The sequence below is a fragment of the Thermobia domestica genome, chromosome 16, assembly GCF_964235325.1.
Source record: "Thermobia domestica chromosome 16, izTheDome1.hap1.1, whole genome shotgun sequence".
NCBI classification, from domain to species: Eukaryota; Metazoa; Arthropoda; class Insecta; order Zygentoma; family Lepismatidae; genus Thermobia; species Thermobia domestica.
The window spans coordinates 161,908,165-161,928,058 of record NC_137469.1 but is presented as its reverse complement, the minus strand read 5'-3'; the positions used below and the strand labels follow the sequence as shown (position 1 = coordinate 161,928,058).

The following is a 19,894-nucleotide window of genomic DNA, read 5'->3' as shown; positions in this document are numbered from 1 at the left end:
GGTGAAATATATATTGATTTTTTTGGATCAGGGCCCACAAATTTTTTGAATGGCAGCTGAATTTTTTTTTTTTTTTTTTTTTTTTTTTTTTACGGAATAAGCACATCATGCTGAGTAAATTGTTAGTTTTGGTTTGGCCACACACTTTGTAATTGTCAAAATATGGGGCGTACAAGAAAATTTTTGATTGAATGTAATATATTGAATTTTGTGGATCAGGGCCCACAAAATTTTTAAACGGTCCTTAAATCGAGTTTTTGTATTTTTTACGCAATAAGCACATCATACTACGTTAAGTCATAGTTTGGGTACGCTATATGTAGTTCTCGAGATATAAGGCCTACAAGAAAATTTTTGTGTGAAATAGATTGCATCTTTTGATCCAATAGGGTCTAAATGTATACAATATATATTGGTGTTGTTGTCCATTATTATGTTTGATCTAAATCTATAGTTGACTGGTAATAGGTGCTGTTTTGAGCACTATTCGTTGTTACAAACGATACACTTTATTTTAAATTGAAATATAATAAATAAAATACAAATAATACGTCACTATAAAAGTAGCTTTTCTTTTAGCAGTATAGAAGTTTATTATAAATACCTCATATATAGATAAAATGGGCACTGGAGTCAAGAAAGGCATGTCTCTTCATGTTTTGAAAAATGTAATAATAATAATAATAATAATAATAATAATAATAATAATAATAATAATAATAATAATAATAATAATAATAATAATAATATTGATAAAGTGACATTCGCTTTCGTATACATTAAAAGTATCTTTATTCAATAGAGACAGTTCGCTTCTAATTACTTATAACTGTCTATACTTGACGGGGGGAAAAGCTAATGTAAAGAAGAATGGATCTGTTCTCGCTGTGTTTATTTTTGTCTGCTTTCAGCAAAGAAAACGTACTCCAACGCCTTCTCACTGAAATGCCATAAATATGTCATTGTTGAAAAGGGTCCCCTCACAGCTGTGGACAATGTTGAAACTTCAAAGTAACCCTCAGTTACTCGCCGCAACCTGCTAGAAGAGAGAACGCAGTGTCGTCAATGCGTTGTTGCAAATCTTCACATGAAAAAAAGGGGGGAATGAATAACTTAATTGGAGGCTTTTAGTAAAATTATAAGCTCATATAACGAATTCTTTATTATCGACCTGACTCCATGCAAATTTTTGTAAGGATTTGTTCATTGCTTGCTGAGAAAAACACGAAAAAAGTTCCAATGTTATTAGATAGGGGAAAACTCGACTCAGCGAAGAGGTAGCAACAGCCTTAATACAACATCTATTGGAAAGCTAAATTTACCTTCATTTTATCTCATATTCGTAAAATATCCCTTTTCCCTCTTTAAAAAGATCTATCCTGTGCTGTGGAAATTTTCCTCAAACTAGCATCACTTGTGCGTGTGGTATTGGCATCAATTGATGTACGAGTCCATTTCATTTGTAAAGGGTGTTTTACAGCCAACCACGCAAAGATTCGACTTTATTGTCCTTTTGATGTATTTTATCTGTATCTCAGTCTGTACAATATTTATTTGAAGCTATATGAGGAAAAAATTTTATCATAACATTTTTGAAATAAATATTTACATTTAAAACAAAATTCATTTTTCTAATTTGGCTCCCTGTTCACCTGGCGCCTCCTGCGAACGCGTAGTTCGCAGGCTTCAAGATCCGGCCCTGCAGTAACAATGAAATTCTGTATTACCGCCCGACTATCGTTGTTGTTAAAACATTCATGATATGACGTAGGGAAATGAGTTACATTAGGGTTCTAAGATCTAATATCAAAGTTGAAACATCGCAAGTAAAACCAAAACATGTAATAGCAAATAGTTTTGAAAATAATTTCAGTTTAAACTAGCTGCGACTACATTTAATTCAAAATTGAACTTCTGGAGTGCAACACATGAGTGTAGCTAAAAGAAAAAATCAATAAGAACAGTCGGGATTTGAACCTAAGCCACACAAGTAGGAGTTCCTTACACTAATTATTCATCTATTATATTTTGTTTACTAAAAATATTTTCCATGCAGCAAAATGCCATTTCACACTGAAACATTAACAACATAAGAACAAAGATTTCAAGAAAATTTGCCAAAGCTCATGTATTAAAGGTATCCTGGTATTCCCCCAGTGGTACTGCAAAATCACTAGTCAGGATGCCTCGTATCGAAATTTGTACCGGGAGACTCTCAATTACGAAGCGTCAACACTAACCAGTAACCTTCGTTCGCTCAGTAAATGTCTTCAAATTACTTTTCTGTAATTATTTTTCAAAAATGTTTATTATTTTCATGAAGCAAAGAGTGCATCTTCTACTTGGGTTGAGAACTATATCTACTATACTTCTAACAGTCAACTAATAGTAGATGTTCATTATTTCTATCGATTTTCTACGTCTACTAAGTTATTTCAATTTTTTATAAGTTTTCCCTTCCGTTTATGACAATGATTAGAAATGAAGGCTCCTCTTCTTATACAAATCTTGATCATTGTAACATTTTTTAGTCAAAATTCTGAATTATTGAAAATATTTAAATTAGTTAGAATGAAGAGAATAATACTAAGAAACATGGTTAGAAAAAAAGAAACATTGTTGTTTAACGAATTGATAAAATCAAGCTTTTTCAAAACAAAAAAAATACTGTATGGTATGGGATGATCATGGAAAAAGTAAAAATAGCCATCGAGGACACACTAACCAACTACTGTACGCGGATAAGTCCAGGTTCGTTAACTTGGTAGACGTATATGAAGAAACCACTAACAAAAAATAGCTGATAGCTTTACGCCTAGTCACCTCAGCGACCTCGAAACTATATTTTCGCAAACACCGCGAGGGGCAGGGAGGGAGTAACAGAACGCACACAGCTCGCTGTATGGCTTTAGGGCAAATACCTAAAGGCATAAGCAATAGGCCACTTGACCAAGAGCAATGTTGCCAAACGTAAACAGCGACGCATTACCTTCGACACAAAATCACTGACCCTTCGAACAAGATAACATTGTTGCGCTCTCAGAGTCAGGTTTTAATTGCATTTGTGTTGAAGAAATGAAATGAAATCTTTAAGTTTTACGTCCCACGGTTGTGCCGGTTAGACTAAAGGAGACGGTGATGATGAGTAATGAATGAAATGAAGAGAGTGGGAGGAAATAGGAGAACCCCGAGGAAACCGACGCACACGGTGTTCGTCCGCCACAAAGTTCAATTGGCGGGGGCTGGGATCGAACCCGAGGCCCCAAGCACTAGAGGTGAAAGCTCTGCCACTGGGCCACCGCGGCCCTAAAGGAAAAGAAAAGAAAAGCGCACCCAAGACAATACCTTTAGAGTTGTGGGGAAACTTGTCCAAATAGACTTTTCTTTTTATTTACATTTAAAAAGAAATAAAATATATTTCCATGATGGAATAAAATTCCACTAATATAATAGACATCTAAATTAGAAATAGCAAAAACAGCTGAAAGTAAGGAGAAAGCAGTAATTTCACATCAGGTTCCAAAGAGAATAAACAGCACCGAGTAAGCAAACAACAGCGTTACTCCTCCTGTAGTCCTGTCCCGAGCATGTGTCAAAGGTGACGTCATTGCACGATATGACGGAAACGCGTTCAGTGATGAACTTACCAAGCCAGTAACTACTGTATTTACACCACACTCTACAAAGTGCCTTTTATCTATACAGGATTATGCGCGATCAACATTATAACTGTTACATTTTTCATTCTCTGTTGCAAGAAAATAATTGACATGAGGATAGGACCTGTACTTAAACGCAAAATTACATAAACGGTCTGGTAGTTTTAGTTAGAACGATCCGTCAAGTGGAGGTGGGGTAAGTTCTCAAACATTTAAATATACGACGTCTTACATGCTGTAGGTGCACTACGCAACCAGTTACTAGAGAACAAACCCCGAAGTAGGACTGGTATGAAAACGAGACAATACGAGACTATTTACAGTATTAGTCTCCTTTCAACCGACAAATAGCGGTCTCAGTCTCGTCTCGATAGTTTCGAAATAAATTATTTGAAATTATTCCACACTAAATTCGACAGTAGATAAATAAAATACACCTCCAATAGTTCTCCCTATTGCTTCAGAATATATAATGGATGCACCTAGAATACTACTAGATATCTACTACTAGATAAAGTATGAATTAGCAATTCATATACAACATTCGAAAATACATATGTCTGTTTCCATTAAATATACTCATTGTTTCTTAAACTATTTATTTACTAATTGAAATACCCGGCGTTGCACGGGAAGAATGGGTTTATATTTCAGATATATTTGAGATTAGTTTTCCCAGTAGAATACATATTTGAATCGGAATGAAATAGTACGAATCCATTTCCAGCAGGAGCAAATGAATTAACTTGCCGCTAACGAAGAATAAAAACTTGGGCTTTTATGGTATCGGGAGTGTCATTATTCACTTCAGCGACCCCGAAAACTATTGAATAGACACTCATATCTTTCAATTAGGACTTTTTAGGACCTCGAAAGCTATGGATTTAACATTAATATCGTTTATTTTCGATTATTTTTACATGTATCTGTGTCACCCATGATAGAGCTAGAGGTGATATGGGTTTCGATTCCCGGCAGGAGTCGTGTGGTTCGGGTTCCACGTTAAGTCGTAGATGCATATCTTGTATAGAGTCACAGCTGAAAGACACGCTGAACTCTATATCACCTCACCTCGTGAGATATTCTATTTTTGCATAATTTCTAAACCATTTCTCTTTCTTTGAATCTCCTCCTTCCTCTTAGGACACGCATAGGTTCAAACCGAATCTTTCTTCACGGTTGGAGGACGCAAGGCTACTGTACCATACGCGTACAACCCTTATGAGTTGCGCAGTTTGAGTAGCACGCACGAATAAACCACGCTTACATTTATTATATATAATTAATAAAATCACATATTAGGACTAACTTCGCACACCAAACTTTTAACAATGCGACATTTTAAATTCTGTTCATCATCTTCTTTATTATTATTATTATTATTATTATTATTATTATTATTATTATTATTATTATTATTATTATTATTATTATTATTATTATTATTATTATTGCAATAGCTATATGAAGCAATTATCTCGGCCAATTTCGTTAATACACTCCATTCAGCAGCCGGTAGTTGTAGAAATCAGGCTTTTGCAACAGCAATTGTTAGCTCAATCGGTAGAGCGCAGGCTTATGGATTCAAGGGTTACGAGTTCGAATCTAGCCTAAGTCAAAAGATTTTTTTCTGATATAATTCTTGAGATGGAAATGTTTCTCTCTTCACCTCTCTTCACAAACATCTCGTAATTCTGAATAGAGATGTTTGGATGTGAAAGAAAAAAGTATACTAGGATATAAGAAAAGAAAGATAAATTACATGATACCTTTTGCAATTTTTAACTATATTTTCACCTATCTAGGACGTTTCTAAAAAGTTCAGACTTCCAGACCTCCTTTTCGCTCTCTTACGTGTCCTTTAACTAATTTCTACAATTACTTATTGAGTCTAATTTACTTATAATTACTTATTGAGTAATTATACATATATTACAGATGTCTCATCTCTTTCTCTTTTCTCTACATCATGTCTTGAGATGAATGTTTTGACAATAGGTTACAGACACGATTTTACAAAATAATTCGATCTGCGATATCAGTGATACATATTGTGGTGTTTAACTTAACATATAAAGCAATAAATAGAAAAACTGAGAATACGAATCTTTTCGTGCACTGATGCTTCAAATCTGTGTCTTTACTCCCTATACCTATGTTAATTCCCTAGTCAAAATAAAAACTCTTCAAAATTAATCAAAAATTCTTATACAACCATCCCTTCCTTGGAGTACTGCGCGGTCACATACCCGTCACTGCGATGTAAAGGCACTTCTGGCGACGAGGATACATTACAGCTTCATTACACATATCCACTTTAATGCATCTATTTGTGTTCCCTAATTTGCTCTCTCACTTCTTATAATTCCAACAAGTCAGATTCTGGGCAGGAGCTCTACACTGATTAAGTCCAATAACATACGTATATTGGTAGGGGGAAAAAATTCGATTCCTCAGGATACAACAATACTGTTTCTAAGGCTGCTTCCTTCCCAATACTCTAGCAGTTATAGCAGTCCAGTAACACTGTTGATAACACTTGAGAGATCGGCTGGTTTGCCACAGGCTATCCAGCAGCACGCAACCATAATTCAACGAAAACCTGCCACATTATATAGATAAATAAATCCGTTCTCAACACAACTTTTCCGCCGATCACCTCCGTGTTTGCGTGTATTGTGGTCGAGTTTCCCACACTAGATAAGAGAACTACCGTTCTACGACCACGCCCTTGCGTTCTCAAGTCTCGTCTCCGTATTCCCATACACATGCGATTACATATTCTGCATATAGTTGTTACGTCATCGAAATGACGTGCACGAGTCTTCTGCTCCACAAGCAGACAATATCACCGATCAAAATATAATGTGAACAATGTTGTATTTCATATAGCTAAGGGTGCAGAGGTGTTTGAACGTAACCACCTCCGGCACAGAGACACACCCTTCTTTCGTTACTCAAATCCCGAAGTGTGTAATGTCACTGACCACAATGAAAGAAGTCTGTTTCAAAACTAAATTTAAAAACTTATATACTGAAAATTGCTATTGGAAAATTTAAAATTAAAATCTATATAAGCTGTGTACGCTGTATGGATATGAAATTTGGTCGTTAACGCGCAAAGAACAGAGAATGAGGGTTTTTGAAAATAGTGGAGAGAGATGAACTACAATCCAGAGTGGATTCGCTTAGCATAATAGAAGTCCAATGCAAAATTTTGTTTGTATCACGATGATGAACGGATCATGAACCTAGTGATCAGTGACTCGAAAGCAGACCCTCCCGGTGAGACGATATGACCTTACCTACCAGCAGGACAGACTGGAAGACCACGGAACTTCATACAGACTGAGAATTAATACTGTGCTAATAACGTGACTAACTAGTATGATTGGTTCTCTCTCTTTCTTTCGTCATATCTATTTTTTCCTCTTGTATGCGTGTGTGTGTCAAAGCACTACACTGAAAGATAACTGCAACGACTCTCACAATATAAGCCCATGAGCATCACAAATAATAATATTACAAAACTACATGTTTCTAGAGTTATGTCAAAGTCTAAGCGAACGAGCCCGCAAATTTGTCGAGTAAAATATAGAAATGCCGCTAACTCCAAACTGTGTTTTGTTAATTTTATTGTATAATATGTGCTCAAAACCACGATATTATATTTTAGTATGGAAAGACGAATAAACATGAAATTATATTTCAAATATTCAAGACATTATATCTTGATTAAGAATTAATAATCACATTGTGAACCCATAGTTACTTAGTACTGTATAAATGTGAAAGTTGATCGCTAACAAGAACAGAACACGACAAAATTTGCAAAAGCAAAGCTTTGACAAAAATGCATGGTGCAAAAAGAGACAAACCAGTGAAAGGAGAATGCTACACAGAATGCGCAATTTCACAATTACAGATCACCTAATATTACCCGGGTAAGATCGAGGTGTTAAGGATGTGCAGGACACATCACTCAAAAAGAAAACACACTGAACTCTGTGCTTAAAGCAAAGGAAAATATTTTCGTACGTTTTAATATATACAGAAATTGCATATCATTAAGTTTGTATTAAATGGAATTTGTTCAATGTGTGAAAACGGATAGTTCTTACTGAATTGTGTAAACGTTATACGCGTGCATAACGAAGTGTATATTTGTAAATTTACACATTTTATTTATTACTGTTGTTTAAGGTCTGGAACATCTTTAAATGGTAGTAATCTATTGCAGAAGATTTGTGCAAATATGCAGAGGAAAAGGCTTGTTGTTGAAGAAATTAAAATGAAATGAAATGAAATATTTGAGTTTTACGTCCCACAGTTATGCCGGTTAGGCTAAAGGAGACGGTGATAATGAGAAATGAATGAAATGGTGGAATGAACAAAGTGGGAGAAAACGGAAGAAACCCAAGGAAACCCATGCACACGGTGTTTGTCCACCATAAAGTTCACTTGGCGAGGGCTGGGATAGAACCCGGGACCCCAAGCACAGGAGGTGAACGCTCTACCACTGAGCCACCGCGTTATTAAGTAATAACAAACCAAAATTTTATTTTAGCCTTCACTCAATTTTATCTATTTTGAATTGGTAATATTCATTTGTTCGGTTTCCGGAAACGTTTAACGAACTTTGATCGATATATTCGTCGAAATAAAGAAACTGCACTAACCTTACCCCACAAGAAATACAATAACCTAATGAAACTCACACTCTAAAGGTATAGAAATGGAACATTTATCATTCAATCATATTTATTTCTGTGAAACGTTATTAAAATAGTTGGAGTTTTGGCTGACCTATAACAGTATTATAATGGAAGACACAATTGTAATTTTTGTTTAAATTTCCAGAAGAAGTAACTTCAAAGAATTGCGACAGATGAAAGATAAAGGCAAGGAAACGTACTTGCGTGAAGTGACACATACACTGGCCTATACTTTTTACGTAGCAGATGTATTTTTTGGAACTAAAAATGTCATTTTTTGAACTTTGCACTCTCATTGACAACATAAATGACGAAATTATTTGAGTCATTCATTGCATCCAATCCGGTGTCAATTCAATCCAGAGAGGATTCTAGTTTTCAATCTCCATATCTAAAGGTCTCTCAGAGCTTTCCAACTATAATTCTGTACACCATGTCTGTATTTTTCTATGAGAGACGTGTCCCACTTACATCTAAGATACATCTACTCTGACATTTATTATTACGAACTTCACCTTAACATGTTGCCAAAATCCACGTTACGTCTAGCATTTTAGTCACTGTGTAAAAATAGGATTAATTAACGCATCCATAATAGGCATTCTCAGAACATGTTTACTGAACAATACAGCTTAATGTGTTTCAAGTATAACGGAACGGAAAACACCAAAGTGGAGGAAATGTACAGGAAACAGCCCTCAAAAGTCTGTGAACTTACAACCACGACCGTTAACTGTGTGACAGTCGTGTTGAAACAATTGCTTGTCACAACTGCCTTGCGCTTACTGAGATGTTTTCTTGAAGAAAAAAAAAACGAGAGCCCATCCTGTTAAGTCACGTAGAGTTCTATTGACATCACGCAATTTGATAGTTTGCAGATTTCTCACAAGCTCCATTGCTCTTCTTTGCGTTTCATAACATTTCTGTTTGCACTAACATTTGCAGAGTTGCCTCTAGAACTATCTTGAACTTCAACTAATGGCTTCAGGATTCAGAAAATTCCACAAACATTGCAAAAATGTTTCACCTAGATTTACTGTAGCAGCCCCTTCAACTTACACCCAAGGATATTGTTTGAAAGAATGTTGCGAAAAGCTGACTAGAAAGAAAATACGTAAATGACACACCTCTCCCTCCTCTCCCGTATTGCTTAACCCTTAGGGACAATATTTTAAGATTTATGTTGTAGGATTTATTTTATATTTCTATTATGTATTAATTACCTCTGCAGGAATATTAATTCATATAAAACTGTCTCAGTGCCTCTTTGGGTTAAAAAGATGCATCGTTGCAGGCACAAGTCTCGCCACTGAATTGTACCCTGGGTCAATCCAAACCTGTGAGGATAGCCTAATTTCTACAAAAGCTTATACTAATAGCAGTTTAGCGCCTTGTAAGATCTTGTACAACTTGAGTATTTCTGTGATAAGTAACTGTTTACAGATATTGCGTTCACTCCCGAACAAATGAAATTTCGGAGCAAGGGACGAAAAGTAAACATTTTACAAATAGAAATCCTTAATAAAATATTATCCCTGTTTTCCTGTTGGATTATATAGTATGCAAAGAAAAAAAACATAACGTTTTATAAACACCAGTAATTGTATCCACTATATACAGTACCAACAACAAATAAAGAGCTCAGTGTGTTGTACAAACTATTCAGCAGAATATCTAAATAATCTGGGTGTGTCATTGTCCCTATCCAAGACACCTAATGAGTTGACTATTGATAAAAACGAAGATTGGTTGACAAGTAACACGGATAACGTGATAATTAATGTTGTTTAATTATCGTTATTATAATAGCTACTGATATTTTAGCCATATTTGTTAATTACCTTAGTAATACAGTGGTAATTACGTTTCCGTAATACAAGAATAAACCTTTTTCGATGAAAATAAAAATACTCCTACATCTACACAAAACGCTTAAAAAAATAAATTTAAAAAACTAAAGTTTTGTCGCCGCAAAAACAAGCTTAGCACTGAATTCTGTTCTGTACGAATCCAATCAGGATTATTTTCCATCTTTCAGGCCTATCTAATGATGTCGTCAACTATTCTGTGCATCTGACGCATATTTTCCAGAGCGACTTGTTCTGTACCCTTAGATGTCTTGATTTAAATATATGCAAATACTTTCTGATGCGGAATGGTATGAAATTTTTGCGTATGTTGCTCACTACACCAGGGATTTTTCAACACATGATCCGCCTGGTTCAATGTTGTTCACGAGACGAGACAGATTTTCTAAAAGAAACAGATACATTTTCGAGACGAGAAAGCACCTTTTCAAGACAAGACAGCCCTAAATCTAATTTCTTGGGCATATTATATGCACAGTTCTTTGCCGTGGCCTGAACCTTTCTGAAATAAACACAACATGAAAACCCGACTAAAAGCAGTTCTAAATACGGCAAAATAGCCTGATCGTCTGCAAGCTGCTCCAAGTAGCTGTTTCAATACCATTTGAAGAGTTTAATAAACATTCCTTTCATCATCCGACCACGTGAATGAGCATCGCTCAATAATGAGAGTATGCCCGTGTATTTCATAAAGATGATACGCTACAACACAAGAATATTCTGTGGTGAGTAGATCCATTATCCTCCATTGTAGGCCAACTTATGATGTATCAACTGTAATACTTGGAAAAAATTATGAAGGTTTACTTACCAGAAATAGGGACCCTGAGTCTGACATCATCTGCATTTCGTATCCTATACAACGACAGGGCCACCACGTGCTGGCACCAAAATATATCTTTCGTATCACAGGTGCAGGTAACAGATGTGATCTTACATCTGAAAAAAAAAAAAACACAATTATCTAATCGCTCTTGTATTTTTATTACTTACTTATATTGCTTCGTTTCTTAAATAGGAAAAAGAAAGTTACATTTTATGTTAGTTATGTGGTACATGGTCGATTTTTTTTTCTCTCAGAAGAATGCACTTGAATTCACTTTGAATAAAATTGTCACCACACGTGAGGTAGAATTGGGAGGAATTAACACAGGCCATAGTGTACTAAATGTCAAGAACAGCCCTAATAAATGATAATTTATTTCTTTCAAGGATATTTATCAGAAATATTTATTAAAAGTGTGTAACGGATTCCAATTCCCTTACAATATCCAGATGACATAATTAGTCCATTATCTTAAACTGTCTTCTCCAAATTTTGCAAGATATTTTATTAAAAACCGGTAAAAATTTACTTTAAAAAAATCCAATATTTACAGCATGTGCCTGAAGTTTGTGTTATTATCTAATAAACCAAGTTGCGATACATACGCTAAATATGTTCTTTATTTTACTAACAGTGAAAATATCGTTTCGTCTTTCAATTGACTCAATTGCAATTGCTCTTTGATGGCTCAAATCTTGGTGGAAACATGGTCCACATCACAACTTTAATCTCTGCAATAAATCGCATTGGTGAAATCTGCATTCCGAAAGTTTCTAAAACAATCCAAACAAAAGTTTTACAAAGAATACTTTAATAAAATGCGTTATAGAATGTAATATATACGAAGAATTGGGCGCTCTTCCTATTTATTTATTTATTTATTTATTTATTTATTTATTACGGGTATTAAGGAAATAGTTCGCTCGCGTCTAATGCTTTTAATCTTCGTCTCATTTCTGTAGTCAATACCACAAAAAAATGTCCTTTTTACTGTATTTTATCAAAAAAATATTTTTTTTTTAAAAGAAAGTTTTAGTTTGATATTTTTAATTGCATTATGAATTAATTTCCGTTTCATGAAAAAGAAAACAAAAAATCCTACTACTTGTTGATATGAAGCCAATAAGAATACATCTAGTTGTCTGCAACCAGCCAAACTTTCTCGAGGGTTCAGGTTGTATAAGCAGCAGGTGCTTGATAAAATGTTTCTAAATACAGTATACTCTCTATAATTCGGCTGTGCGCTACTTCAGCCCGTTCAATAATCCGTAGTTTTCAAATGCGCCGGTTGAAACGACACTTCTAGAACAAGCGTTAAAAGTATCATGAAAAAGGTAAGAAACAGAACTGAAAGTTGTTTTTTTTCTCTTTTAAATTCCAATAAGCTAATCCACAATGCACTAATCTTTCCTTCTTTACATGTATCATAACTGAACTTATTTTTTATTCTTTCATATTTATATTTGAAACTACTGTTTATTTTCGTGCTTTGTTTGCAACTCTGTAATAAAAAATACAGTACAATAGCGTAAACAGTAGTTTATCTTGTATAAATGTGTTTTCTTTGTAAACCTTCCACTAACAAGGCGATTTCCATAATCCGCCACTAATCAGGTCTGATATGTGGGATTTAGTGAGAGTATACTGTAATTAATTTTACACTAACGATAAGCTAGAGCGAAAATTATGTAACAAGTTGTACTGTCATGGGGTTTACATATCTGTGCAAAATTTCAGAACCCTTGTTTGTGACATTAAGTACCATGATTTGACTCTTTCAATAAAAACAGTGGACTTGTATTATTCTTTTAAAATTTAGATTTTGTAAGCATGCTTTGAAACATACTGGAACAATTAAGTTTTAAATAATACATGCATTTTCAATCCAAAGTCCCAATTAGTATTCACTATTGATTGCTAACGTCATCTACACGTCACTGTGATGTAAATATCTGAAGCTTTTACATTCCTGTTCAAGTATCTGTTGTTCATCTGGGTTCCTGTTCAATCTCTGTTCCTGTTCAAGTATCTGTTGTTCAAGTATCTGTTCCTGTTCAAGTTAAATGTTCCTGTTCAAGTATCTGTTGTTCCTGTTCAAGTATCTGTTGTTCAAGTATCTGTTCCTGTTCAAGTATCTGTTGTTCCTGTTCCAGTATCTGTTCCTTGAACAGGAAGAAGTTAAATGTTCTTCTTCAAGTATCTTTTGTTCCTGTTAAATGTTCCTGTTCAAGTATCTGTTGTTGTTCCTGTTCCTGTTCAAGTATCTGTTGTTCCTGTTCCTGTTCAAGTATCTGTTGTTAAATGTTCCTGTTCAAGTATCTGTTGTTCATCTGGGTTAATTGTAGAAAAACTATGATCATTTCAATAAATTTGGGGGTTCCTGGTTCGATCTCTGACCAAGTAAATATGTGATGAACAACATCATGTGTGTAGGTTTTCTCGAGGTACTCCGAGGTTCTCGAAAATCATCATCTACAGATTCTTCCATTATCATTCACTTGCCTTAATCAACCGTTCCCCTTAGCCTAATGGATAAAACGTGAGACGTTAAACTCAAGATTTCATTTCATATTACGTCAATAAATTTGATGATGGTAGACTACTTATAAACATCTTGTACATTTTCTTAATCGCAGTATCCTGATCTTAATAGCAAGTCAGTAAGCTTCTATCTACCTTAAGACTCTTCAGAACACAAGCACTATCAACTGAAATATCAACCTCAATGGTAGTCCCAGTTTGATATCTTTAACAACCAACATCATATAGATACTGCTACACTTAAAAAAAAAAATAATAATAATAATAATAATAATGTATCTGTCGCTTACCTGTCGAAACTAACTGACACTTTGTACTTCTTGTCCGGTTCCGGACTGTAGGCCGGCGGGAGAGGACTTGGGGGCTTCGGCGTCGACACCACTCCGCTGAGATGGAAGCCTGGAAAATAAGAAAATATATTCTTTTAAATTTTACTCTTAAAAGTAATAAAAACATATGCATAAATATACTAAAATACTATTTGGATCAATAAGAATTTATATAATATCGGTGGCATCTTTTTTAGTTCATTATCCGCCTTTTAATATTGATATAAATGTAAATTATGTTCTGTTTTTGAGCTTCCTTGTGGTTGTATAATAATTAACATATTCAACTTCAGATTCGGGTTTTATTCTCAACCCCACGTCATTCGGATACTACGTTTACTGTAATTACGTCTCAAAGAGCCTCAGACGTCCAAATCAACCAATCAGCTGATTTTCCTAACTTCAATATAGTTACTTCCCAAACAATTTTCATTATACATACGCATATAACAGTTTTATATATGTATAAAACAGTTATATAACAAAGTCGCTAAGAAGAAGGAATTGGAACACCAAAAATCGAAACATCGGAAACCTTCACTCTGATGAAAATGGAAACTAATTCATAATATTACGCAAAGCATCCTGTAAAAATATACAATCTGAGCATTTATATGTACGGTGACATTCATCCAAAATTTTAAATTTTAATTATGATTATACCGCTCATAAGAATTATATTATTGTAAGCCAGTTACGGACAGAAAAGTTGTCAAGATAGCAGAATGGTTGATTGGTACAATCCGCGGCAGAAAACCTGCAACATGAGGATGTAAGTTCATTGTGAAACTACGCCTAACAGCACAGGGAATGAACATAACGTCTAAGTGGAACGAATCACGCCAGGATAAACTTCGGCCTCCTCCCGTGCACACTTATTTTGGAGCAAAAGACTTCGTCATTTCACAATAAACTTATATGCTCATGTTGCAGGTTTTTTGCCGCGTATTACATCGCACAACTTTGGTGTGAGATAACCTTGGTCTGATCCCCAATCAGATTAATTCTGATAGACGACGACGTGCCCGTGGATTTCTTGGGGTTCTTCTATATATTTATATTCTGTCAGTTCTTTAGTAATCGTTCATTTTAATTATTCAACCGTCTGCACACCATCGTTATGAATTCAACTAAAGATTTACTTATCTTTCATTTGAAAGAGAATAAAAATTTACGATTTTTTTTTAAATTATTCATTCATTTGCAAAATACATTTCCGGTATTCACAATTCCAGTAGTTACAATCTAGTGATGGCCTGATACGTCTTCACTGATGTAAAGGATGACACTTTTTCACAACTTAATGATTCCTAGTTGCAAAGTAATTTTGTTCAAGGTAATGCCGTCTCTGGAATTTTCAAAGAAACAGGAAAACAATTCACATATAGCTAACCACACACAGACTCCAAAATTTAGCCAAATGTTTCCATTGCTTTCAGGAATATAATATACAATACTATGCCGAACGTTCTACACAATCTTCTTATAGAACTTTGTGATCTTTTTGTGACTATATCACAGGAAAACAGCTGATTCCTTTGAAATAAATTTGGAAGCACAATAGTTGGAACTTAGGATCTACTTATTTGTCATGTCACTTTCATTAAAATCCTAAGGAAGGAGTCGGAATTCAAAATTTATGCCAAAAAGTAAAATACTCCACGACCTTTTCAAGTTACGCATACGAAACTCGGAATATAAACTTCTTAAAAATACGAGTTTTGGCGTTTTGGAAAATTCAGCTTCTAAGGAACGAACGGGAACAATCTTGGCAATATTTTAACTTTCCATCTATTTTCGTAAAATGACGAAATAGAAGAAATGGTTGAACGGTTTAAAATAAATTCTTGAACATAGCACTTGGATCAAGTTTATATAATTTATATATAAATATAATAAGGGGCAACTTCTGGGGAAATAATAACAATAACGTTATTAATTTTTATGCATCAGTATAAACAACCATTCAATTGCAATAGATGGAGGAAAAGTTGGATAACATGGACATTAAGAATGGCAGACATCGGAATTACATTCCTTCACCATTTTTTCTTTCTTTGATTTCTCAACCAAATTCGCCTGCAGGAGGACAATGCGAATGCTAAAAAAAATTAATAATAATAACTGTCTTATTATCATCGACCAGACAGACAAAAATCTCTACAACATTCTAACATTATCTAGAATTCGTGATTTCTTCTTACAAGAAATAAATTATCTTAATGAGGAGAAAGGAAGATAAAATAGCCAAAACAACCAAAGAGGAGGAGAATAATAATAAAAAAGTATAAAATGAATATTACTTGAAGAATGATGTGACAAAGATTGTTATTGTGAATTTCTAAGTAAACAAAAAAAAAAAAAAAAAAAATGAGCAGCAGCAAGAACAAACTAAAGAGGAAAAAACACGTCAATAACATTTTTCAATTTTTTGCCCTTAATGTATTAAGTGGAGTGGATGAAATTTCTACGGTGAATAGCATGTCTTGATAGGCATTTGCTCCAAGTTGTTATAAGCAGTGCTCGCAACGCTGTTGTTTAAAATAATACCAAAGTACAATGCATTTCTCTGCTATACAGTTGCAAAAGACACTGGAATATTATCCAGAAAAAAAGCTCTACAGTACGTTTTAAAATAAATTAATCGTCAGTCATATGTAGGCAAAAAGTGAAATAAATATATATATATATATATATATATATATATATATATATATATATATATATATATATATATATATACCATTACCCATTAAGGGTTATCGGCGCCCATGACGAACAGTCAAATGTAGAATGAGTGGTCAACGCAGCACGTCCAATTGCCGAATGCTTTATTTCACGACTTTTAGAGAAAAGTCGTATTTCTTAATTTAAATACTATTGTAAATGTTGATGTACGCGCGCCTTCGGTACATGGGGTGGCATTGAAGTCTGAACGCATTAGGGTATTCGGATCCCTCCTTAAACTGTAGATCCATGCCCCATATAGCCTCTGAGCTGAAAAGGAATGGTAAACTTCAAGAAACGACAGCAACTGTCTTGAGACGCTGGATTAACACTGGAACTTCTACTTCACCAAGAGTTAAGCGCAGGGACACAAGCATAGAAAGTATGCGCACTGACTATTTGACTACAGAAACGGTATGTGCGCTATTTTACTATACAAATCATATGCACACTGACCATTTGACAACAGAAACGATATGCGCACAGACTATTTGACCACAGAAACGGTATGTGCACAGACCATTTGACTATAGAAACGGTATGCGCACAGATCATTTGACTATAGAAACGGTATGCGCACTGACCAATTGACTACAGAAATGATCACAAAATTATTTAAATGTCTCTTACATTATCGAAGTGAGATTTTATTATATATCAAGGTAATAATAGAAGTTTAAAGAAACGCTAAATCAATAGATTGCAGCCCGTCACATATATCTTTTCAGTGTATTTTGTAAGAAGCGATCACATTCAAAACAATTCAATCAACTTCAAGAACTGAATATTTAAACTTTGTCCAATGACAAATGGAGTAAATAATACGAGAATAATACGTGTAATTTTTCGATAATGTCACGAAATAAAAAAAAAGCACGGAAGAAAGAAGCAAGAAAGAAGGCAAGCAAACAAGAAAGTAGGCAAACAAGCAAACAAGAAAGAAAGAAAGAAAGAAGGCAAGCAAACAATAAAGAAAGAAAGACAAGAAAGAACGCAAGAAAGGCAAGAAAGAAAGAAACAAAGAATGAATGAATGAATGAAAGGCAAGAAAAAGAAAGCAAGAAAGAAGGCAGGCAAGCAAGCAAGAAATAAACTAATTTACATATATATGTGAAAAACAAAGATGGCGGGAGTATTCAACACCCTTAAGCTAAGTGAAGGGTAAAATGGCTTTTAGTTAGATTATGTGTGGTCAACACATCGCTTGTTCTTGTGATCATTTCTGAATTTCTAGGTCGGAGTACTACTAGTTTAATAAAATAATCACAAAGATGGAGCACCACCGAATATTATGTGCCCTGCCGGAATCGAACTATAAACTCATAAGAGATAATTGTCTAATTTCAAGGGAGAAAGACTGCAGATACAAAAAAGCTAAATCAGGCACGCTACTGATAGAAGCTATTACTTCCTTGTTGAGATTACCATTTCGAACAGTATTGGTCAATTAATATGAATTAATATAATAAAATATGAAATTAACACATATTTCTTTCTTCTTATGTAGAATTTCGCCCCCCCCCCCAATATGATTTTTTCTTTCTTTCTTTAAGGAATTAGAAATTATATTTTTGAGCATTCCGCACCTATGGAAGCCCATCACGTATAAGGGATGACGCCCCTCGGTGATCACTACCCAAGGGAAGGAAGAAAGCTGCCTGGGACCTTTTGTTAAGTACCTTCTCGCCATTTACCTGCTGTGAGTGAGGAAAACTCGGTAAAATTTTCACTCAGAATGATTGACCTTAAAGGGCCTTTGCATAATCAACCAAGTGTCCCCCGCCCGGCAATCGAATCCAAGACCGCTCGCACCAAAGGCAAGAGGTTAGCAACTACGTTCACCCAACATATGGAACCGAAAATTGCTTTCCACACGTAAATAGAATATTTGTGGTAACGTTTAGCATCGATTTAACGTTTTGGATCAAAAGATTCAATATATGTCAATATAAAAATTTTCTTGTAGGCCTTATATCTGGAGAACTACGCATTGTATAGCCAAACCCAAACTATCACTTAACACAATATGATGTGCTTATTCCGTAGAAAATATGAAAACTTGATTTAGGATCAGGGGCTCAATGATTTTGTGGCCCCTGATCCAAAAACTATTATTGGCCAAGAAAGCAAATTTTTAATCCACTTTTTGGATCATTCCTAAAATTCTTGGCCCAGATCGCAATCTTTAAATCCATTTTTTTGGATTATTCCTAAAATATTTGTGCAATTGTATATCCGAAAGGTCGAAGTATCAGGACTACTCGAAAGCTCAGAAGGCTCAGTGGTAGAGCGTTCACCTCCGGTGCTTGGGGTCCCTGGTTCGATCCCAGCTCGCACCGTGTGGACTTTGTGCTGGACAAACACCGTGCTCGTGGGTTTTCTCGGCGTTCTCCCGTTTCCTCTCATTTCTTCATTCCACCATTTCACTCATCTCTCATCATCACCGTCTCCTTTAGCCTAACCGTCATAACCGTGGGACGTAAAACTTAAAGATTTCATTTCATTTTTTTCGAAAGCTCAGAAAACCAATGTCTGGCCTCGTAATGTGAGAGCCTAGTTAAATATGTGAAACAATCCTGAAATTTATCATTGTCTCCCTTTGCCACCACGCAAATGTCATTACATGCCGTTAGCACACACATTACGACAAGTCCGAATATTTCCAACCCTTCCCTTAGAAATTAAAATAAATAAATACATAAATAAATAACGGACACCTCAAATTTGTGTGCGCTTCCTATAAACTTTTTGCAAGCCATCCTTGAAATTTTCAGAGTTAACTTTGTCATCAACACCTATAAATAATTTTGATCTCACATAATCTGTACCGGTAAGTGCTTAAATATAGCCGATAGTTATGACGCGTGGTTCTGGGTTCGAATTACTATGCGGCACACAATACGCGGTATTGATCAAACATTGCGATGTAATTGCAAAGACATCTGAATCAAGAAGTAGCGAACTTTGGTGTAAAAAGCTAGAAATACTGGCGTTGGAATCCGATAACTGGCCACTTAGTTGAATTTCGGTCTTTGCAAGCTTCACCCATAAGTCACTTGAATTGGTGGAAATGAAAAGAAAGAAAAAAAAACTAAATGGGTCTGTGTTAATATTCTACGAAGTGATGATTAATGTTTCGCAAAATCACAAATAATAAATTCTATCTAACACTGATTTCTCATTCTTACAAGAACTTATTTTATTTGCTTTCTAGTAACTGTGTGAACTG

At 34.9% G+C, this 19,894-nt stretch overlaps 1 protein-coding gene across 2 annotated transcripts in view; it reads right to left on the bottom strand.

Annotated features, from left to right (window-relative positions):
* Positions 1–19,894, bottom strand: part of LOC145673496 (zinc finger SWIM domain-containing protein 5-like) — a 384,102-nt gene that overhangs the window by 75,447 nt on the left and 288,761 nt on the right. For both annotated transcript variants that reach the window (XM_081743256.1, XM_081743258.1), the window contains exons 2-3: positions 13,900–14,008; positions 11,054–11,181 (exon numbers count right to left, since the gene is read on the bottom strand). In XM_081743256.1, coding sequence (XP_081599382.1) covers positions 11,054–11,181; positions 13,900–14,008 — 237 coding nt within the window. The remainder of the gene's footprint in view (positions 1–11,053; positions 11,182–13,899; positions 14,009–19,894) is intronic.